General features: G+C 60.0%; 1 protein-coding gene across 1 annotated transcript in view; it reads left to right on the top strand.

Moving 5' to 3' along the window:
* Window positions 1-23,195, top strand: part of Cdh23 (cadherin related 23) — a 338,545-nt gene that overhangs the window by 206,878 nt on the left and 108,472 nt on the right. Inside the window, exons 14-18 of the mRNA XM_026405783.2 lie at window positions 12,160-12,224; window positions 13,753-13,990; window positions 15,695-15,800; window positions 17,524-17,651; window positions 21,537-21,609. Coding sequence (XP_026261568.2) covers window positions 12,160-12,224; window positions 13,753-13,990; window positions 15,695-15,800; window positions 17,524-17,651; window positions 21,537-21,609 — 610 coding nt within the window. The remainder of the gene's footprint in view (window positions 1-12,159; window positions 12,225-13,752; window positions 13,991-15,694; window positions 15,801-17,523; window positions 17,652-21,536; window positions 21,610-23,195) is intronic.

A 23,195-nucleotide genomic window follows, 5' to 3' on the forward strand; every position in this document is an offset into this window, starting at 1 on the left:
GCCACACTTCACCCTCGCTCACCTAAACCCACCCTCCCGCCTCCAGCTTCCGTCTGAACACTCCTGTCTGCAGCCCCGGGAGGGATGCAGGATCAGGGGCCCTGGGAGGGATGCAGGATCAGGGGCCCGGGGCTCCCAGGTGCCTCCTGTAGAATCCAGCCCAGCCCGGCTCCAGGTGTCCTGGAGGCTCTGTGTCTGGAGTTCCTTGGGGGCTCGATGATGAATGGGGAAAGCATCACCAGCGCAGCACCGGGGCTCCTGAGGAAAGCATCACCAGCGCAGCACCGGGGCTCCTGAGCTGTTTAAAAATGCATCCCATGTAAATTTCCGCTCCGTCAATCCTCGTGGCGTGTGGAACATGCTATTGTTTCCTGAACAAATTGTCCCGCTGCCCTTCTCCCGGATCTGTGCATGGGAGCAGAACTCCTCGCTGCCTCAGTACCCAGGACCCAGTGCTGCTGAGGAGGCAGCTGGGCCCGCCTTGCTTCAGAGCAGAAGCCCCCCGAGTGGGGCATCTGGCACACGTGCGTGACGGGGGTGCAGGTGCTGGTGGCAGGGACTGAGCATGTAGCTGCCAGCCTGCCCTGCCAGGGCAGAGACACCCAGGTGGCTGGCAAGGGGGTGCCGAGGGGACCACGAGGGCTGAGGCGGGGTGGGGAGGGGTGCTGGGGGTCGAGCGTGGTGTGAGTGTGTACGTGTGTCTGTGTGTGAGCGTGTCATGGGGGCGGGCTCTGGGAGGGACTCGGGGGATTCTGCCTGAACCAGAGAAAGTTTCTAGAAGAGCACGTGGGCAGGAGTAAGGATGCAGGGAGGTACTGAGGCTGCCTGTGTGTGTGTGTGTGTGTGTGTGTGTGTGTGTGTGTGCAGGCCCGGGTGTGTGAGGACACAGGAAGAGAGAAGGGGTAGGACGGACTGCCAGGTGGGGAGTGAGTTCCTTGAGAGTGGAGGGCGTCCGTCCCCACAGGGAAGGGCTCAGGGATCTCAGGGCTGTGCTTGGAGGAGACCGAGGGGAAGGCCTCCAGCCGGTGGGAGTCCGTGGGACCCAAGGCCTGGCTCAGTAGATGGACGTCTGCAAGACCAAGATAAGGGGCACCAGTGAGGTACAGGGACAGGCTGCAGAGGTGCCTGGGTCAGTGGTGGCATGTGCCCCGTGAGGTGGTGGTGGGTGTGGGGACTGGGTCACCAAGACGGGCGGGACAAGAAGAGCGCTCCTGGGGAAGGACCAAGAGACAGGAGGCCCTGCCCTGTGGGAACGGTGTCCCTGAGTGGGCGTGGCTGCTGGGACGGGCATCAGAGGGCAGAGGGCCATGGCAGCGTGTCTGGGGCAGTTGTGCTGCCCCTTCCTTCAGCCAGTGACTGGACTGACCACTTCACTTCCCCAGGACTGGCCCTGAGCAAGAGGGAGCTTGTGGGCACAGGCAGGGTCCTTCTTTGAGTTTCTGTGGGTCTCCTGAGGGGCTTCCTGGGCGAGCAGAGACTTCACCTGCAGCCCACCCTCCCCAGGTAGAGGCAGGGGCAGAGCCACGGGGGCAGGAGGGACTTCCCTTGGGGGTCCCTCTGGCTCCTGCAGGCGAGGAGCAGCCTGGGTCGCATGGCTGAGCTCTCAAACCGCAGGAGGACCCTCTCCCCCGTGGAAGGAGCTGGGGTGGGTGGCTGGCAGCACTCGACTTGCCAGGCTTAGGGTGTGCACCTGTAGCCCAGCACTGAGGAGGCTGAGGTGGGAGGATGGCTTGAGTCCAGGAGTTCAAGGCCAGCCAGGCCATCATAGCAAGACCCCATTTCAATTAAAAAAAAAAAAAGTTGCCTGCCTTGGAGTTGGCAGTGATGGTTTCCCGTCCCAGCACTGTGGCTGTTCGTCCCTGGATAAGTCGGTTGGCCTCTCTGAGCCCTAGTTCCCTCCTTTGTTCGTAGATGGGGACCGTATGGGTGTTGGTGCCAGAGAGCTATTGGGAAGACGGAATGAAACAAAATGCGGGAAATGCTTGGCGGACTTGATGGCATAGAGTTAAGTGCTCAAAAGAAAACGGCAGGGGTCCCCCTCTTACTCTCCTCTCCTGTGTCCTGGAGAAAAAGATTAGCACTTCTGACTTGGGCCTGGTCGAGCAGGGAAGGTGGCCATCGCCCGCTGCCGCCTCCGCTCACCTTGTCTTAACCTTTGGAATTTCCCCAGTACGTGTTTAGTTTTTCCTTCGCCTCTTTGTGACCAGAAGGAAATTACACCTGTGCCAGCGCGTCCATCACAGAGGCAGGCCCTCTGCAGCAATTGTGAAGGCCAAATGAGGGAATTAGTTTTGCCGCTAATGCCCGCGCTGGGGAGGAGCAGGAACCAGAGGGATGCTTTGTAAGTCAGGCCGCCCTCTCTCCCCGCACGCGGGTGGCAGGAACAGGTGCTGGCCACCGGCGGGCACTGACCGGCCCCCGTCCTCCTGGGCTGCAGGCACCACCACTAAGGGAGGATGAAGGAGAGACGGGGCCCCCAAGTCCCCTAGGCCTCACTACCAGCCATGCAGTTCTCGCCAGGGTGCCCAGCTCCTGGTACCCCACCAGCGACCGCCCCAGAGACCCCGCGCACCTGGCTCTGCCCCTGGGCACACCAGTCTGAGCTGGCCACACGGCCCCTTCCGTCCCGGCTCCGCCTTATGTCCCCATAGTTCTACCCACGGTCCAAAATGACAGGACTCAGTTATTTCTCTCCCTGATTGTCGGTCTCCCTGTTCCAACTGCAAGTCACCTCCCAGCAATGACTTGCCGTGTCTAGGGTGGTCACTTGGTCCCTGGGAGAGTAGCTGGCCCATTGGAAAAGCTCAAAAAGCTCGGGAGGCTGAGGCAGGAGGATGGTGAGTTCAAAGCCAGCCTCAGCAACTTAGCAGGGCCCTAAGCCACTCAGCGAGACCCTGGACGGGGATGTGGCTCAGGGCTTAAATGCCCCAGGTTCAATCCCTGGTTGAAAAAAAAAAAACAACAACTCAACAAAGTGTTTACTGACTGTGACTGAGCGAGCGTCCAGCTGCTCCCAGCCAGTTTTCAGGGTGCCAGGGTCTTCCACCTGTCCCTCCAGGCCACTCCTCTCCACCTGGGGGACATTGGGTGAGGCCTTCCTTCTGCCTCCAGTTTTGTCCTCGGGGACTTTGGTAAGAGCCCAAGCTCGGGAGATGCGGAGGAGCCAGCATTGCCCCGGGGCAACCTGAGCTGCCCAGGGGCTGCCCACTGCCCACTGTGGGCCTTCTGATGGGGGCAGCAGCCCCACAGGGGGATGGGAATGGGAACCACAGAGTTTGCTCAACTGGGCAAGAGCCCGCGCCCACTGCGGGCACAGCACAGGGTGCAAGGCTGGTTACACGCAGACTTCTCCACGGGGGGTGGGGGACGCGGGACGCCCACAGGCAGATTTCGGGAGCACAGATGGCGCTGTGTGCTGTAGGAGGGGTTTAGTGAGGGGCTCCTGGGTCAGGACCAGTGGGTGGTCAGGGAGCTGTCAGAGTGAGGGGCGTTTAGGATGGGCCCGAGGGTGCAGCGGGGTGTGGGAAGTTGCTGTGGCATGAAAGGATGGGCTAGGCAGCAGAGGGCCGCTAGGGGGCGTCAGGGAAGGTGCAGCTACCGGGACCCAAGGCCTGGGGGCTGGGTCAGCCTGGACCCGGGGTATGGTCTAGACTTAATTCAGAAGGTAATGGGGAGCCATTATGGGTTTTGAGCCGAGGCTGGGATCGTGTAGCCATTTTGACTGCGTGTCCCTGGGCCTCTTAGGAGACCTTGGTCAACCAAGAAAATGTGTCTGTGTGAGCAACCCCGCGCCTGGGGGAGCCGTACTGCGGTGGTGGAGGGGACACAGAGGGACCAGAGGGAGGACCCTGGAGCAGGCTAAAATGTTCGCCTGGAACCGATGCTTTGGCATTTCCTAGAGTTGCCAGGTGTGATAGGAGAGCCACCCAGCATGGCCAGCGGGGCCAGCCCTGGCCCATCCCTATAGACACCTGCTGGGACTGAGGCCTCAGAGGTCACCCTGTAGGGAGACAGACGGGCTCCTTCCTAGAACATGGGGGAAGAGGGTGCTAGTGCATGAAGAACCCTCCTTCCCAATCTGAGCCGCTGTCCACCTGCCACTGTGTGTCTGCTGGACTTTCAGGGACTTGGCCACAAGCTTGTCTTGGGAATGAGGCTGTTGACCAAGTGTCATAGCAAGCAGAGGGACACCCAGAGCCAGTGGCCACCCCTGCCTGGATGAGGCAGGACAGTGGGTGGGTAGCAGAGTGCCAGCTACAGCCACCCAGGGGCTGGTGGGCCAGGTGGTGATGTGGAGCTATGTCCACCCCCCTGGTGCCATTGGACAGCAGTGCTCAGGGGCCTGTGTCCCACAAGGCTCCAGATGACTATTTTTGGAGGAGGGGAGGGACTGAACCCAGGGGCACTCAACCGCTGAACCACATCCCCAGCCCTACTTTGTATTTTATTAGTGACAGGGTCTCCCTGAGTTGCTTAGTGCCTCATTAAGTGGCTGAGGCTGGCTTTGAACTCACGATCCTCCTACCTCAGCCAAATGACTTTTAAAGCTGGGGATTGTAAAGTCCGCTCTGCCCCTTGCCAGCGGTGAGCCTTGGACAGTTTATTGAGCATCACTGGGCTCCGGTTCCCTGGTTGGTAAAAGGCAGTGGGGGAGGGGTTGGAAGCACCTACCTGTGGCCACAGTGAAACAAACCTGTTCGTTCCTAGGTGCCCTGTGGGTTGGGTACAGATGTAGCTGTAGATGACAGAGCCGTAGGTAGGTGTCTGTCCAGCCCTGTACAGGCTTAGAGCAAGTCAGTCAGCCAGAGCCCACCCTGCCCTCGGGGACCCAGCCCACAGGGAGTTCTGAGTGGGCAGCTGAGGGTCAGGGGGGATGGGAGGGGGTGGGCCAGGCAGGAGGGGGAATCTTGATCCAGGTGAGGGTCCATCCGTGTGGTCCCTTCGGTCCAAGTCAAGGCTGGGGTCCAGGGCCCAGCTGTGTGTCCAGGAGGGGTGGTCCCCGAGGGCAGCCTCCTCCCCAGCCAGCCCGAAGCCCTGCACTGGCCTGGCAGAGCTGGGGCTGGGGCTGGGGGACCTCATGGCCAGGCACAGAGGCAGTTTCTCGCCTTTTTATCCTGCTTCCTGCACTTGGAAGGGAGAGCTCGGCCGCTGCTCTTTACTGGATATACATATTTCATGCAGCCATTAGATGGTGGCACCAAAGGACCTGCAGATCTTCCCTGGTCAGCATCAGAGGGCTGAGTGGGCAGCGAGAGGCCCCCGGGGACAGAGCTTATGGTGGCAGACATTCCCACCTGGGGGCGAGGACAGGGCTGGGGGGTAGAAGCAGCACGTGCTGTGCTCTGTGACAGTCCCATCTTGTCCCCCAGGGGCTTACCATCTAATCGCCTGGGCCTCAGCTGCCCCAGGCCCCAGAGACTGGATAAAGGGTCCTCCCGCCCTGATAGTCCAAGTGCAAGTCTGCCAGCACCAGATTAGAAGGGCTGTCCCCAGGGTCCATGTGGGGTCTCCCGGGTCAGGACTGCATTCCCCGTCCCCTCCCCCTCCATGTTCCCCTCCTCCCCTTCCTTTGGAATCTCTCTGCCTGTCCCTTTGTTCTCTGCTCCCTCCACCTTCTAACTAGGTTTTGCTCATTCATTCTTCAGGTGGGGACGTCTCTCTGGGGCTGGGCACGGTCTGTGCCAGCAGGGAGGCCGGCCACGCTCCTACCCTCACAGCTCCCCCTCACCTGGCCTTTGACTGGGGAAGAGACTGAGGCCAGGATGCCCCACAGTGACCAGGGCTCCTCACCTTCAGCTCCTCTGTCCCCCGCCCTTGCAGGTCCCCGTGTTTCCCAGAGACAAGGCTTAGATGACCGCACAAGTGATACAGGGACAGGGCTTTTGTTCTGAGGAGGCAGCAGGTGGGGACACCCTCCCAGGCTGAGTGGACAGGAAGTGAGAGGCCAAGTTCCACTGTGTTCCTAGGGTGGGCGGGACCTGGCCTGGTGACGTCCTCACACACAGGTGGAGCCTCAGGGGGCCTGGCTGTCCTTCACCAGGTGTCCTCAGGCACCACTGTCACCTCAGGTCCCCTCCTTGGGTGTCATCTTTACTCTGTTGAACAGCAGAGGCCTCTGTCGGGGAGTGTGGTGTCTGACACACGCGTGTGTCACCCCTGGGACTCGAAAAGCTCCTACCGTCAGCCTTAAAGAAGCGGGGAGCACCTGGGAAGAGGAGCCCAGGGGCTGGGGTCTTTGTTCTAGTTGTCATTCAAATGCTTTCTTTCAGTTGGAAGTTGGGGTTAAGGGTCAGCTTGCAGAACACCCTGGACCGTCCTGGTGTGAGTTGAAGGACGGTCCTGACGGGCAGCTGAGAAAAGCAACAGCTGGCAAAAGTTGACACAGTGGCCAGAGAAACAGTCTCTGTGGCCACCCAGGACCACCCTGGGGAGAGGGAAGGCCGAGGTGGAAGAGAGGCCACAGCACCTGGCCACAGTGGCAGTCCCCTAGAAAGATGGGTCCTGCGGGTCGAGCTTTGTGCCCTAGAACTGGATCCATGTTCAGACAAAGCCTCCAGGCCTGTGACACGTGCCAGCAGAGCTGACGGACACCTGCTCCATCCCGCGGAGCCGGTTACAGTTCCTTTGAAGGGAAGCCTGAGGTGTCCCACAGGTTCCCTGGTGGCTCTGCCGTGCCCGGCCACCGGGAGGTTTCCAGGGCTCCTCCTGAGCTATCCAGGTGTCTGGTGGCAGCAGAGGTGCTCGGAGGGCCCCCAGGCCTCGCTGTTCCAGAGCATTTCCAGACAGGAGCTTGGGTGGGGAGAGGGGCGTTTCCTGAGGGTCCCTTTGGGGTGGTCAGGGCAACCCTGTCGCCGTCCTCCCATGGGGCAGTGTGCACCTGCGTGGCCCTGCCCCTCGGGGCTCCTGGCCAGGTCTCTGGTGGTCTGCAAGCCTGGGGGAGCCAAACGGCATCTTTTTCTCTGATCTGCTGCCCCCCCTTGCCCCATGCCCTGTCTCCACCGCTGACTGCTGCACACCTGAAAGGCCCTGCCAAGGTCACCCAGGGAGCCCGAGGTCCGCCTCCAGCTTTGCAGTTTCCTCTGACTATTGGGGTCTGCCTGGGCCACAAAACACGGCCATGGAGCCCCCCGCCCGCCCCTTCCCGCACTTACGAGAATCCGACCATCTATTCCCAGAGACAGCGGCTGCTCCTTTTTCCTGAGTTATCTCTTAACCTTGTCATCATTTACCGGCGTCATTAGACATCTTTTCATCCCATCTGCCACACATGTCACTAGGTGAGCCATCCCAGTCAAATCTGTTCCGTGTTAGGATGCTGCTGCCGAGGAGCCTGGCTTCCCCAGGCTGGCGAGCACCCCTTGCCCGGCACTGGCTGCCGTTCCATCCATCACTTCTGCTTTCTTAAGGACACGTTCCTTTTCATCAGGGGAGCAGCACATCTCTCCACGTTCAGATAAAAGTGAGGCTAGGCTCCCTTTAAGAAATTCATCAGGATTTTCTGAAAAATGGTCAAATCTTAGCTAAGCACACACACACACAAGTAATCCCAGAGGCTCAGGAGGCTGAGGCAGGAGGACTGAAAGTTCGAGGCCACCCTCAGCAACTTAGCAAGACCCTGGTCTCAAAATAATAATAATAATAATAATAAAAAGAAGAAGGAGGAGGAGAAGGAGGAGGAGGGGGAGGAGGAGGGGGAGGAGGAGGAAGGGGAGGAGGAGAAGAAGAAGAAAGGCTGGCGGTGTGGCTCAGTGGTTAAGAGCCCTTAGGTTCAATCCCTGGTACCAAGAGAAAGCTTTAGAGGCAACGACCCTCTGCAACTGCAGTCTCCGTGCTGTTGGCTCAATACCTTTAATAACGCACGTGTGGCGGGTTTTCCTGCTCTTCCTGTTGGTGCAAAGCCATGGACGCCTGAGCCTGGACAGTGATGTCCCCGTTTCTCTTCTCTCTTGCAGAAAAGATCAACTGAGTGTTGTAGTTAAGTGATCTATTAACTGGTCCTCATTCTTGGTCCCCTAGTTTGCACAGGGGTCAGGCAACATTCATAAAAACATCAACCTTTCTCTTCTCAGCCCAGTCAACTTGAATATCGTCCAGTTAATGAGTGGGTGTCCTGGAGGGGGAGCTTTTGGAACGCCTGGAGGTCGCCCATGTCTGTACCTTTGGTACCCAGTCATCAGGATCTGGAGGAGGACGCAGAGCTCGGGGTGCACAAACCCCCGATAGGTCAAAAGCCCACTTAACAGGACTAGGAATTCTTTTCAAAAGAGAACAGAGAACGAGACCCAAAGATCAGGGACGGTCCGCCTGCTCCAGGTGACCACAGATTCCCAGAGGCTGCGTTGTAAATCTCAGGGTAAAGACAAGGACAGTCAAAGTCCAAGGGCTCCAGGGAGAGGAAGGACCAGGACCTCCGAGCTCAGTGGCAGTGGCCCTGGCAGAGGGGACAGCAGCCTGGCCCTGGGATGGCCAAGCATCAGAGGCTGCAGAGATGCCCAAGGAGAGGTTGGTGCTGCTGCTAACGATGCCAGTTGCCATGACTGCAGAGGGAACGGAAGTCACCCGCTGTCCCCCTCACACAAGGGGGCTCAGACTCCTGACTGGGGCTCAGGGAGGACAACACCGTGAGGGACCCGGGGATCATCTGTGGCTCAAGTGCCCCTCAGAGGTGCGTAGGAGCCAGGCCTTGCCTCCACCAAAATGAAAGTTAAAAAGAGACCAAACCCCAAGCCACCCTGAACCCAGAAGAACAGAGCCAGCTGCGAAACCCACAGACTAGGTCCCTGCATAGCACTGTCCCTGTGAAAGGACCTCACCCCAGATCCCAGCCTGTGGGTTCTGAGGACTCCAAACCCGTCGCTCTGGCAGACACCAGGCAGGCCCGGGACAGCTCCCACTGGGTCACCAGAGACACATCATTGTCCCATAGAGCTTCTCACGTCTCCCAAAAAGAAGACAGAAACACAGTCGTGCAGGAACAAGGCTTTGGGTCTCACGGGAGGCAGCATGTGGGGACATGTGGGGACAGTCCCAAGCTGACTCAACAGGAAGCAGACACCTTAGGGTGTTGTTTTTACTCTGCTGGTTACTTGGGTGTCTAGTACCTGCGTGTGTTGCCCTGCACCTCGGGAAGCTCCTCCCAGTCAGTCCTACAGAAGGCGGGGACCACCTGGGGAGCAGCCGGCCAGGGGCTCTTTGCTTAGTGACTTGGTGGTCGCTCACTTCCTGGCCTGTCTGCTGGGCCCTCACCCTGTCAGACTTAGGTGACGTCTCCTGTTTGCAGACCAGGAGCAGCTGCTCCATGAGTCACGGACGAGCCTGATTTGTCAGGGAGACGGGGAGCTGGGCAGGTCCCTGGAGGGGAGAAGGGAGGTGGGTTTCATGGGGAGCTTGGGTCTCCCCTCCCCTGGAATAACCAGCTCCCTGCCTGCTGAGGACACGTCCTCTCGGTTGGGAGGCAGCAACTCACAGAGCCCAGGTGAGCCCTTTACCCTCCCTGTGCCTCAGTTTTGCCATCTGTAAATTGGTGCTCATAACCGCTACCCGTGAGAAGGAGAAAAATGAGACGTATAAGGTGTTCCATAAACGGCGACGTAGCTGTCATTGCCGAGTGACCCGGGGCAGCGGGAGGCCCCTCGGGGAGCCAGCATGTGGGGACAGTCCCAAGCTGACTCAACAGGAAGCAAGACACCTTGGGGTGGCCTCCGCTGCCTGAGGTCCGCCTTCTCGTGTGTTCAGTGAGGGTCCTGCGGTGAGCTCTGAGCCTGACCGGGTGGCGCGGGGACAAAGGTCTGTCTGCACACAGTCCACAGGAGCAAAATCCCTGGGGACAATGCGTGGAACCGGGGTTCAAGAGGCAGCTCTGTGGACGCAGGCAGCCAGAGGCCCCGAGAGGGCCCCTGTGTGAAGAGTGGTGGTCTCCACGTCCCCCGGATCTGAACCCTTATCAACGTTTCCTCCCCATTTGGTTCATTTGGAATATAAAGATATTATTCAGGGTCTGCCTTCCTGAACTGAATCTATGAAACACAGATGAGCTTCTTCATAAAGATTCAGGTTTATTACAGAGAACATAGAATTTAATAGATTTCCTGGAATCGAGAGGCTTTTAAAAAGGGCCTCAGAAAATATTTAGTAGAAAGGTATTAAAGCACATTTTTAGCCACAAAACCTCTATCCACGCGTGATCTCACGGAGAAATGGTCGATGCAGAACCCACGTCCGAGGCCCCAAGGTCACACCAGGCCTTTCCCTCCTGGCCTCTGGTGGCAGGTGGCACTTTGTCAGGCTCCAGGGCAGCGGCCTGGGAAGGGAGCAGGGGTCACCTCTAGAACTGTGCCCCACTCGGAGGGTATGATCCCATGAATGAGCCAGTGGATGGCGTCCCGTAGCTCGCCCTGTGGATTCCATCCACGCCGCGGATAAGACAGACACCACGGTCCGAGCCACAAAGGCCACCCGGCATCACCACTAGAACCCCTGTCTTCTGAGGAAAGGGGAGAGGGGGGTCTCCCTGGGGGCCTGAAGGAGGAGCCCCGGCAGAGAGGAGGCTCACTCTGCTCCCCACCTGCTCGCCACCTAGAGGGGTGACGGGTTACTGCAGGCCTCCAGGGTCTGCGACCTGGGAGATGGGTGGAATGTCAGTCTCTTTGAAAACATAAAAGGTCACAGAGTGGAACAGGCTGCCCATGTGACCGTCACAGCCACTGTCGTCAGTGTAAGGCTGGGCTCGCTCCCTCTGGTCCCTTAGACTGCAAGTCACTGAGACTCCACTTGGTCTAGTCTAGGTAAAGAAGTCTTTTTGTTTAATTTTTTTATTTGTTCTTTTTAGTTATACATGACAGAGAGTGATTTTGGCATATCATACATACGTGGAGTCTAACTTCCCATCCTCATGGCTGTACATGATGTGGCATCTCACTGGTGGTGTATCATATGTGAACACAGGAGAGCTCTATCTGATTCAGTCTACTGTCTTTCCCATTCCCATCCCCTCCCTTCCTACCATTCCCTCTGAACATCTATCCTCTCTCCCCATTGTGAGTCAGCATCCACATATCAGAGAGAACATTTGGCCTTTGGGTTTTTGGGATTGGCTTATTTCACTTAGCGTGATAGTTTTCAGCTCCATCCATTTACCAGCAAATGTCATAATTTCATTCTTCTTTATGGCTGAGTAATATTCCATTGTGTATATGTACCACATTTTCTTTATCCATTCGTCTGTTGAAGGGCACCGGGTTGGCTCCACAGTTTGGCTGTTGTGAATTGAGCTGCTGTGAACATTGATGTGGCTCCGTCCCTGTAGGATGCTGATTTTAAGTCCTTTGGGTATATGCTGAGGGGTGGGATAAGTAGAGGTCTTGAGGGACTCACAGACCAAGCTGCAGGCGGAAAGGGACAGCAAACTCTGGACGCTAAAACCGCCAGGATTTAGGCTTCTCGTCGCCAGCTCTCCCATGGGTGCCGCTTCACCCTCCCCAAACATCACGGCACCCAGCTTCACTCCAGAGAAAAGTGTTCGTCCCCAGCAACAATGAGAAGGATCCGGATGGAGGATTCTGCCGGACCCACAGTGGTCAAGGGCCACCCCGAGGCCATCCCTGTGGCCGGGTGGGGTGGCAGCTGGAACTGAGTCCCTGTGTTCCATGGGGGAGGAGCCAGAGAGGATGGCGGAGGTGGGCGGGGCCTGCGTGGGGAGCGTAGGCTTCCAGCAGGCGACAATGCGCCCCTGTGTGGTGGGTCACTCCTGGGTCCAGGGCAGGACAGGAACCCTCCTGGGCCCCCGTGGGCAGCACACATGCAGGGACCCACCAGGCGCTGAACCACGCCCACCTTTGTTTGGGACATTGGCCAACCTACAGGTTGTGCCCCTAGGACAGGTCTAAGGTCTCCCACGACCCCCGAGGACCTGCAGGGGATCCGCCTGCCCAGCCTGGACTGGGGACTCACACAGATTTCGGGGGACCGGCCCCTGGAGCTGTGCTCTCCAGGACACAGCTCAGCAGCCATTGGTGGCTGGTGACCACCTGAGCGGACAGCATGGCTCTAGGAGTCTGCAGGCCAGGAGTGGGTGGGAGAAAGGGGTTCCCGAGGCCCTTTCCTGGCGTGGCCAGGAGACCCAGGTGGGCCTGAAAGTCACCACTTCCTGTCCCCCTGCAGGCAACCGACAATGACGTGGGCACCTTCGGGGAGGTCAGCTACTTCTTCAGTGATGACCCTGACAGGTGAGACCCGCCCCCACTTCCTCTGGCCCCCACCACTCACGGGGTCCAGCAGACTACCCAGTGTCCAAGGGTTATTCTGGGCCCTGCAGCTGGAGCACTGGACTGGGAGTCACAACCCAGGGACATTGTTGCTGCTTCGTCCCTGAGTGCACAGCACAGTACAGTTAGTCAAGTTTCCTAAACTATCTGGGACATAGTTTCTGAAATGATAGCCTTTAGCAGGGTGTGGTGGCACACATCTGTAATCCCAGTGACTTTGGAGGCTGAGGCAGGAGGATTGCAAATTTGAGGCCAGCCTCTGCTATGTAGTAAGACCCTGACTCAAAAAAAAAAAAAAAAAAAAAGGTCAGTTTTGGGAATGGAGGAGACTGTGTGTGAGGGCTTTGAAGCACAAATGATCTCACCCCGTGGCCACCACTGGCAGCCGTGACCCTAGGAGCTCCAACTGCAGGCACTGTGTCTGTGCATCACCTGTGTCACCTCACAGCTAAATGCTGGAGGCACTTGGTGCTTGGCCACTATTAGCACTTCCGCTTCACAAATGCAGCTCAGAGAGGTTCTCACCTTCCCAAAGTCACACAGCAGGCAGGCACCAGGCCAGGCCTCTGCACACGATCTTCACCACTAGGACACACAGCGTCCATCAGCAGCCCTTGGGGGGGTTCCTAGCCTGACTGCCTGACCCAGGCCAGCCTTGCTCATCATGGGGACATGTATTGGCCTGGTCCCTGGCCACCTCTTCCCCTCACCTGCAGCTGCTCTGAGCCAGGGGAAGCCCCTCCTTGTTGACCTCGTCAAAGGCCACAGTGAATTCAGGGGGCAGGTCTGCGTCTAAAAACGAGGGATCTGCTGCACTTGAGAGAAGAAGGAGGGAACAAAGGTGGTCAGCTCAGGTGGACGCCCCACTGAGTAATCAGACAGAGGGGGGACCCTGGGCAGCGTCCTGGGCCACACTGTGGGGAGGCCTGGTGTGGAGGTGCTTCCTCTGTCCCTGAGCTGGGACCTTTCGGGCCTGGTGACCCGCAGCTGAGGATCAGGACAGCTCACCTGAGCCTCCAGGGGACCCTTAGAGGAGACAGTGGGAGGGATTGTGCCCTGGGCCTTGCTTCCCCCAGGGGACAAATGCCAGCCCCTCCCCCAGTGCCTCAAGGAGGCTACAGGGGCAGCTCCTAAGAAGTGACAACCCCCCTTCCCGTGTGGGACACTTCTGTCATTTTTGAGCATTTTGGTGCAAAACTCCCTGGGGTGACGGACTCTGCCTCTGTGGCTCTCCAGCATCTGGTGACTCCTGCGGCCGAGGTTCCTGCCCGCATGTCCCCGATGAAGTCCCCGGACTCCCTCCAACCTCACCGCTGACCACGTTGCCCTTCCCGGGACCCTGCTCAGGGCCCCTTCCCTCCCCTCGAGGCGGCCCAGACGCCTTCCTGTCACCCTGTCCATCAGCGCGGGCGGGACGTGGCAAACGCGGGTGGCTGCCCGCCAGGCTGCTCCCATCCAGGCGCCTTGGCGCTCCCTCCTCCCCCGCCAGGTTCTCCCTGGACAAGGACACGGGACTCGTCATGCTGATCGCCCGGCTGGACTATGAGCTCATCCAGCGCTTCACCTTGACCGTCATCGCCCGGGACGGGGGCGGCGAGGAGACCACAGGCCGGGTCAGGATCAACGTGCTGGACGTCAACGACAACGTGCCCACCTTCCAGAAGGACGCCTACGTCGGGGCCCTGAGGGAGAACGAGCCCTCGGTCACACAGCTGGTGCGGCTCCGGGTAAGTGCCCTGGGCGCTCCTCGGTCACCTCCCTGCAGAAGCCACCGAGAGCCACGGCGAGCCACGCCGACCTCCGGGCACCAAGGTCCGGGGTCCGATTCTCAGACTGTGTCGGGGCTTCTCTGAGCATCACCTCCTGTCCCTGGTGACCAAGGGGGGCCACGCTCATAGTGTCTGTCACAGCTTGAATTTCTGGCCACCATTTAGCCAAAGGATGCCCCGTCTCCCTGGCAAAGACATGGCCAGGGGAGTGGGCAGCGGGTCCTGTGGAAGGACCTCCTTCGGAGCCTTCCAGTGTCCGCTGCAGCGGGCAGAGCCACAGGCACCACGGGGTGCGGCCCAGTTCACCAAAGGGGAAGCAGGAAGGGAGAGCCCAGGAGACATGGCCACTCACGGAGAAGCAGGGCCAGACCAGAGGAGGGATGCGCTGCAAGTGTCCCCAGGGGGGCCCGGCCATGCTTCAGTGACCTCAACCAGGGGCTTCTGAATGTCCATGCTGCTTCCCCACACTGCCTGCCCAAAGTGACAGGACCCTGGTCCTCCACTGGAGCCTGTCCCAAAGCCTCCAAGGGTGAAGGCAAGGGAGGGCAGGCCTGGGGGCATGCAGAGCAGGAGTCCCCCAGCATGCCGGAGCTCCCTGTCAGACCCCCCCTCCTGCTCAGAGTGTGGGAGGCTCTCTGGGGTCGAGGACAATCAGGAAAGAAGCTGATAAATTGCGACACTCCAGAAGATGGTCAAAGGGGGCGGGATCCGCAGGGCCTTCCTCCCTCTTACTTCCTCAGAGCATACGTCTGTTAGATATCCATCTCGTGTCTACACTGTGCCACACTCCGGGTACACAGCAGCAATTGAGAAACACAGGGTCCTGCTTACGGGAAGCTGGTGGTCTAAGCAGGGCAGGCATCAATTAAGTAAGAAATGACAGTGGGCATGAGGGTAGTGATGGGACACACAGCACCAGGGCCCTGCTCTTAGTCCATTTATGTTACCATAACAAAATGCCCAAAGCTGAACACTTTATAAAGAAAAGAGGTTTGTTGAGCTCACAGTTTTAAGGGCTGGAAGTCCGGGATCAGGCAGCCTCATTGTGTCAGCCTCTGATGAAGCCCCCCTGGATGCATCCCAACATGACAGAGAGCACCGTGGTGGGAGCATTGCAAGGCGAGCAATCCTATGTTCAGACAGGAGATGAGAGACTCAGAGCCAGACTCGCTTTTTTATAGAAACTCGCTCCCCGCTCCCGGGGCCCTCACCAGGGTCCTCCATAGTTACAATAATGCATCCTGATGGCCCCAGTGACCCAACGCCTCCCGCTGGGCCCCTCCCTTCAAGTTTCACCTCCTCTTGGTGCTGCTGCAGGGGGAACCAGGCCACCAGCTCCCAAAGCCCAGAGGACAAACCACGCCCAGCACCCCCCCAGCAGCCCTCAGGGCCTGGAGCTCAGAGAAGGCATGGGGTGAGGCAGGGGTGGCCCCTGGTCCTGGCAGGCACCCCGGGAACCCTGGCCTCCCGCCCTCCTCCCAGGCCGCAGCTGCCCTTGGTTTCCCAGGCGGCCTCTGGGCTCTGGGTCCAGCTGAGGGCCACAGGCCCCTGGGGTCCTGGGCCAGGACATGACCCACAGGAAGAGGGAGCCTGGGAGGGGCCAGCCGTCCCCTCTGTCCAGCCCCGGGGCTCACGAGGCCCCGTGCACCCGCTTCCTTCCAGGCCACAGATGAAGACTCGCCCCCCAACAACCAGGTCACCTACAGCATCGTCAGCGCCTCCGCCTTCCGCAGCTACTTTGACATCAGCGTGTACGAGGGCTACGGAGGTAGGCGCCCGGCCTGGGGGGCGCGCTGGGCTCTCCTCTCCCCGGGAAGGGCGCCTCGGGCTCCCTGACGCCTGCCCACTGGGGAGCTGCATGTGGCCAGCGGTCACCCTTCCAGAGGGTCCGCCCCACATCAGCCAGAGCCCTCTCTGGTTCCTGGGCTGGAGAGTGCAGTTTGAAAGGCCAACGTTCCCGGAATCCATGGGACAGACTTTGTACCAAGTCTGCCTGGGAGACCCATAGGAGGAGCCTTGTGACAGATGTCCCTCGGGCCGTCCTGGGCTACCTCACAGCCTTCCCGTGGTGTCTGTGGCCCTTCTTTACCTGGCCCCTCCCTGCCTGGACCACAGTGCGTCCTTGTCCCTAGAGCCCTGGTAGCAGGAACAGCAGCAGCAACTTCAAGACCCCAGATCCCAGGAGCGAGCAAGGCCACCTTGCTTTGTAGATGAGGCAGCCGAGGCCCAGAAGCGGGTGCCACTTGCCTGAGGTCACCAGCTTGGCACTCGGGGCCCTGTGTGGTCTGGCTCTTGGTTGCCTCTCCAGCCTGGTAGCTCAGCAGATGCCCCCACCCCGACCAAATTCAGCCTCTCTGAACCCCTGGACCCTCTGCCCTCGTGCTGGCCGCCTCTGTGTTCCTCCTGCAGGGAAAGCCCCCTCCCTGCCTCTGCCCCCCTGCTCCCTCTGGCCTCCTCTGCAGGAAGGCTCCCGAGTGCTGGGGCTGGGGCAGGCCTTCCCTGGCAGAATGACCCGTGCCTTGGACGCCCCGGGTCCCCGCTCATGCCTCTCAGTGGTGACAGGGATGTGCGGTCACAGGAAATGCCCAGCCCACGGCTCTCCCTGACATCTGAAGTCCCTGTTGACACACAGGAAAGTAGCAGGCCTGCACCCACCCTCCCGCCAGAGGCACCCTCAGACCTGACCAGAGAGCCAGCGCTCTGTGTCCCATGTCCCAACAGAAAGTGCCATTGGACACTGTGGTCAGGGCTCTGCAGGTGACCTGGCCCACTTCCAAGCCAAGACGCGCGCCCGCCCCTGCCAAGTTGAGAATCGGTGACTCAGCAGGAGGGAGTGACCCCAGGTTCAGGCTCTGCCGTGGGGGACACTTGAGAACCGAGGCCTCTCTCTTGGCCCCCTGCAAGTCTCTCCTCGTGGTCCCCCCCCCGCACGTGAGACAGGCCAGGGGAGACCAAGGACAACACTGCCATCTGCACCCCACTGCCAAGCCCTTCCTGGCACCCAGTATTGGGCAATGAATGGTGAATTCTGTGCTTATGGGGTGTGTGTGGGGGGGAGGACTGGCCACTGGGACGAGGCTAGAGAGTGTGACCAATGGGGAAAATGCAAAAAGAAAAGTGCCAAGGGAACGAGGGAGACAGACAGGTAGACAGTGGAGCCTGCTGGACTCTGGATTTGGCCAAACCTGGGATCATATCCTGGCTCTGTGTTGTTGTTGGCTGTGTGACCCTGGGCAAGTCACTGAACCTCTCTGTCTGGTTTCTTCATCTGTAAAGTGGGGCTTTTCATCACACTTATCACCCAGCGAGTTCAGCACGCTGCCTGCTGCACGTCAGGAAGTCAGTAGATAGAAGTGATGACCAGGAGGCCAGAGAGGAAACCCAGCAGAGCTGGCCAGGGTCACACCGGTTGTCCCTTCTCTGCCTCAGGGGAGCCCTGGCTGGGTGGGCATCCAAAGCCTGCCTACAGGGGGCTGCTCCTGCGGTTTCAGTGATCAGCGTGAGCCGCCCCCTGGATTACGAGCAGATACCCAATGGGCTGATACACCTGACGGTCATGGCCAAGGACGCCGGCAGCCCCCCTCTCAACAGCACAGTCCCCGTCACCATCGAGGTGTTTGTGAGTACTCGGCTCCGGCCTTGCTCCTCCAGGGTACAGGGTGGCAGGGCTGGGGACCCTGCCCGAGCCCAGAGGTGTGGACCACGTCCTGGCCTATTCCCACAGCTCGGCTGTCCCAGATTCTGTCCCCAGAAAACCGCTGCCTGCAACTAAGCTGCCTGCCAGGGAGCCCCGGGGCCCTGGGTTCAGGAGGAGCCAGATTGCCCTGCTCTGACTCCTTTGGGGGCCCTCGGGACAGCCTCTGGGGGTGGGTGGAGCTGGGGCCAGGCAAGAGGAAATGAGGTGGAGCCACAATCTGTGAAGTTCAAGGAGTGACCGCCGGGTGGTCATCTCTCTTCTGCGTCCCTCTCTTCCCCTCTCCACTCCTCTGAGGATCTGAAGGGACCTGAAAGCACAGCACAGCTTGTCTGACATGAATGTCAACGCACCCTGGTGCCGTCCCTGTCTCACATTATCAGCCACTGAATCCGTCTTCACCGCGGCTCATTTGTCCCAGGCCGCCCCGCAGCGACCCGGGGAATGCAGAGCTTGGCCGGCAGTGGGGCCTGTCCCCGCTGAGACCCCGCACACCGGGGCACGCTCAAGACCCCCCCCAGCCCACCCCCGCCTGCGTCCAGGGCAGTGAGAGCCTGTGGCCCCCGAGATTGGATCAGGTTGTCATGAGCTGCGGTTTGACAGGAGTTCAGGGGAAAGGCAGGCCCAGCCCAGGAGGAGACGGGGTCCTGGGCAGGGGTGAGGGAGGCTGGAGGGAGCAGCGAGGGGGAGAGCCAGGGCAGCAGAGCGAGTGCAGAACAGGCCTGGTCTCGAGTCCTTGTGTGTGACCATCTGGCTTCAAGGAGTGAAGGGGAGAGAGGGGTCCACAGGAGCCCAGAACTGCCTGTCTTGAGCCCACCACCTCCCGCCTTAACATGGACCCAGAACGGTTGGTCCCCTGGCAGTGCTGACCACGGCCTGGTGTCCACCACACCACAGCCTGGCCGCAGCCTCCACGCCTCCCCTCACCTGGCCACACTTGTGGCCCTGACCCACCCCGCCACCCCTCAGGAAGGCTGTGGTCCTGTCTGTGAGGCAAGAGGCCTGGGTGGAGGCGAAGGTTGACACAGGAGACATCGGGTGGGAGGGGCGCTCGGCCCCAGCATAGGGCTTGGGAGGCACCTGGGTTCGAGTGGTGCTCTTCCAGCTGTGTGGCCTGGAGAGGGCTGCTTACCTCTCTGAACCACAGCTTCCCCATCTGCAAAATGGGGACGAGCCTGGCACCTTCCCCAAGAGGTGCCTTGAGGACTCCAGGGGATCAGGCACCTGGCACCTGGCACCTGGCCGTAATCGCAGCCGCTGAGACAGCCACAAACACTGCCGCAGCAGCGGGCTCCAGCCTGTCCTGTGCTCACGGGGCAGAGGGACCTCTGTAGGCTTTGGGAGAGGGCAGGGCAGGGCGGTTGAGGGAGACCGTCGAGGTCTGTACTCCAGCCCAGGGCTGCGCAGGCGTCACCACCCAGTGGCACTAGCTGAGCTCCACCAGCGCCTGTGCCTCCATCGCTCAGCCTCTCTCAGCCCCATTTACAGATGGGGACACTGAGACCCAGGGCGGGTGGGTCACAGTGCCTCCTGGCCCCTGGTTAGTGGCAGAGCTGGGTGGAACCCCCTCCTGCTGCCTCCAGGCCTATCTTCTTCCCACCACACTCATTGGCCTGGAGCCTGGGTGGTCCGGCCCCCCGATGTGACTGAGACCTGGGGACCTTCTTGGAGTGCACATGCTCATCCGGCCGGACTGAGCTGAGGCTGAGGTTCTGGGTTTGCAGCCAGGGTGGTTGATTGACACTTCTGCTCAGGGGACCACATTTGGAGCAGCTAGGCCTCCGGAGACCTGTCCTCAGGAGATTTTGAACCCCAGGGGCTGCCCTGCACCCCAGGACCGTCCCAAGCTGGGACAGGGCAGGGCCTCTTCTCTTTTCCCCTCAGTCTCTCTAGGGGACCAGAGCCAGCAGGAAGAGGAAGGCCAGGGACCGAGCTGACCTTTTATCCACTGCCAATACTAGAGTGGACGCAGCCGCCCCTGATTCGAGGGAGCAGAATCTCTGGGGACCGAGTGGGCGCGAGACTCCGCTTCAAAACGCAGGGGCTTGGGTGGGGCAGCACAGTGCAGCAGAGGGGGCCCAGTGTCCCCTTCCCTCAGTACTGTCACATGGGTCAGCAGGAGCATACACCTCCTTTCCAAGTCTACCCCAGCCCGCGGCGACCAGGAGGGGCTGGGGACAAAGACAGGTGTCACCTCAGCTGTAAGTGGATCGTCTGGTCCCGGGAGCAGGGCTCTTGAGCAGCATCGTCACTCGTAGCTAAGGACCACACTTGAAAAGGTCACTGCCTTCTGGCTGATTTTGCACGTGGGTGGTTTTTAAGTAGCTGTCACTTGGCTGCGCTGCCTCCTCCCTCACTGCATGAGCTTTTCTAAGGGAGACCCCTGGCGAGTTGGGGGGCTGACGGCAGCTCCCCACACAGGCCAGGCCGGGTGGGGAGAGGCGGAGCCCAGGACCAGAGGGACAGGGCCAGGAGCAGGTGAGAGGGGCCAGGTGATTCCTTTCATCCACTGCTTGTTGGTTTTTAATAAAGAAGTCAAACTCGGTTTGTAGATTTCCCATTAGGGGACAATAAGCTTTTGTGGAGGGAGCCGCTGAATTAGAACTAATAGCAAACGCAGCGCCAGGATCCGGGGAAATATCACCGCTAATAAGTTTCCGCCTCGTGCTCCGTGGCTGACATTCCCGCCGTCTGGTGCAGCCAGGCAGAAGCTCCAGGGTGTGTGCAGGGGCACTTGTGCCCGCACCAGGGGCCAGGGAGAGGTCCAGGGTGCCGCTGGGGCGTGGGACATCAGGACAGTCCTGGGATAGCCCAGTACCAGGGCTGAGGGACCGGTCAGTGTGAGCCAAGGGACAGAACTGGAGCGTCCCTTTCTGGGCACCCACGACCAGGGGTGGCTGGCCAGGCAGCGTGTCCTCTTTCCTGGTCGCTTGGCCAGAAAGGACTCAGCACAAGGGCTTAGCCCAGCCCCCTCCCCTGGGGGAGCCCTCAGCCCCCTGATCCAGGAGACCCTGGGAGCAGGACCTCCTGAAGGCCGTGGCTTAGAGACTGCCCGGGGCTGTCCCTCGCCCCCTCTTGGGCTCTGACCTGTGCTCTTAGGTCAAGGGGGAAGGCTGCAGGGCAGGGGGCCGGAAGCCCCTGGGGTGAAGAGGACGGTGCTGAGGAGCAGCCGGTCAGAGGCAGGGGCTACATGTGGCTCTGGTCCCCCAAGACGGCGCCTCCCCCACCCATGCCCAGTTCAGCTCCTCAGTCCAGCCCCGCCCTCGCCTGCTGAAGGCCTGACCAGAGGAGGGAGAGCTCCAGGAGGGGGCCAGGCCCCTGGCCGGGGTGGGAGCCCTTGTCCATGTGCGTGAGGAGGGTCCGGCTGGCCCTGCCTGCAGCCCGCCCGGGGCAGGATCTCAGGGTCTGGGAAGGAGCTGTGGCCAGCCCCTGCACACTCCAGTACCCTTGGGGCTGTGGCACTCCTTTCTTTCCGCCTTCTCGCAGGGTTTCTAGAACCTTCCATCTTTGTCTTGCTGAGCTGGGAGGGAAGGCCCATGGGGATCCCAGCATGGGGGCTGATGAGCCCAGGGTGGTGCTGGAGTGAGAGCCAGGGACGTGGGCGAGTCACTGCTGCCTTCATGCCCCGTCTTTGCCCCCTGGAACCCGGGCTTGCCAGAGGGACACCCCCCCCCCCCAGGCCCTGGTGACCTGTAGAGGCCAGAGCTCCTCGGAGCCACCAGGCCCAGCCTGCTCCCTTTGGCCCACCTTGAACTGCCGCCCAGCCTGATTGGCTCCCTGGCCCCAGCTACCCGCCCGCTCTCCTTCCAGGATGAGAACGACAACCCGCCGACCTTCAGCAGGCCCGCCTACTTCGTCTCTGTGGTGGAGAACGTCATGGCAGGTAGGGCCCGCAGGAGTGAGGGGCACCTGGAGGCCCGCTCCCGGCCTTGCTCACGAATGTAGGGAGGTCGTGGCCACCTCTGTTTCCCAGGCCAGGTGTCCTGGGACAAGTCAGGAAGCCTTTGAGGACGTCTGGTTATCTGCTACCAGCAGCTACTTAGAGAGCAACCACTATGTGCAGACCCTCCCCTGGGCGCTGGGTCCCTGCTCTCTGGCAGCAACAGTCTCCTGCAGGAAGAGGGTGGTGACAGATGACGATTAAGCCGTGTAGAGGCAGAGTTCTGAGACTGAGGCTGGGAGGCGTCTAGGAACCAGGACTCCCTTGAAGAATGGCCTTGAGTTGTGTTCCTAGGTGAGGGTGAGGGCAGGAGGCTCCGCCCTGGGCCACCCAGGTCCACACCTGGCTCCGGGGCATCTGCTCTGCCCTGAGACAACCTGGCCACCTCACCCTGAGGCCAGAGTGTGCTCTGCTGTGGGGATGTGCTGTGTCAGGAACTGCCACACCACTGCATGAGTCAGAAACTGCCAGCTCGGAGACAGCTGGATCAGGGACACCTGGATAAGCTGGAGTCAGGCGCCGTGAGGTGCAGGGCCCACTGGAGTTAGGGGTGGCCTTCCAGGGGTACCACAGGCCTTTTTTGGGGGGTGCCGTGTACCAGGATTGAACCCAGGGGCACTTAACCACCAAGCCACATCCCCCAATTTTTTTTTTTTTTTATTTCATTAGAGACAGGGTCTTGCTAAATTGCTGAAGCTGCCTTTGACTCAAGATCCTCCTGCCCCAGCCTCCCGAGTCGCTGGGACTATAAGTGTGGACCACTGTACCCGGCTCCATGGGCATTTTAAAGGGAATCTCTGGGCACCTCTCTGGTGTCTGACGATTAGTTAGTCAGGTGCCAGGCCATGCCCAGCCCTCCCCTCCCTGTGACCGCCACACATCCCCAGGAGGTGCCATCCTCCTGGAGCGCGTGGGGATCTCCCATGGGGTCTTCACTGTGGTACCTAGTTCTCTTCCTAAGAGAGGGCATGTGGATGACAGGGCACAGTAGAACTTGTGTACCTGTACCCCTGCTCAGAGCAGGATGGACCAGTCAGATCCGAGGCCCCTGGCCACCTGGAAGGGGACCCCATCACCTGCCTGACCCCTGACCTTCCAATGCTCAGCACAGACCACCAGCAGAGTGCAGTGAGAGCAAACTGCGGGCCACGGTGCCCGGCGTGCTTCCTGCCCAGGGGTCCTCCCCGCGATCCCACAGGGAGGTTCCGTCTGCAGAGCAGGAGGCTGAGGCTCAGACAAGCCCAGGCACTTGCCGGGCCCATGGTCTCCAGCTGGGGTTAAGCCGAGCCTGGGTTTGGGCCAGGGCTGCTGCAGAAGGGCTGATCCCCCACCCAGGAGTGCGTGCAGCTGGGGAGGAAGGTGAAGCCTTAACTGGACATTAACGAGAAAATAAAAGCCCTTATAAATTCCCCCGCCAACAAGATAAAACAGGACCAAAATTGGATGCAATAAAGGTAGAATAATTTAATATGGAGCTTCATTTCTTTTTGACTCAAAAGTAAAACGTGGTCAGTCTGAGTGTTTAACGA

Source organism: Urocitellus parryii, chromosome 5 (genome assembly GCF_045843805.1).
Source record: "Urocitellus parryii isolate mUroPar1 chromosome 5, mUroPar1.hap1, whole genome shotgun sequence".
Lineage (NCBI taxonomy): Eukaryota > Metazoa > Chordata > Mammalia > Rodentia > Sciuridae > Urocitellus > Urocitellus parryii.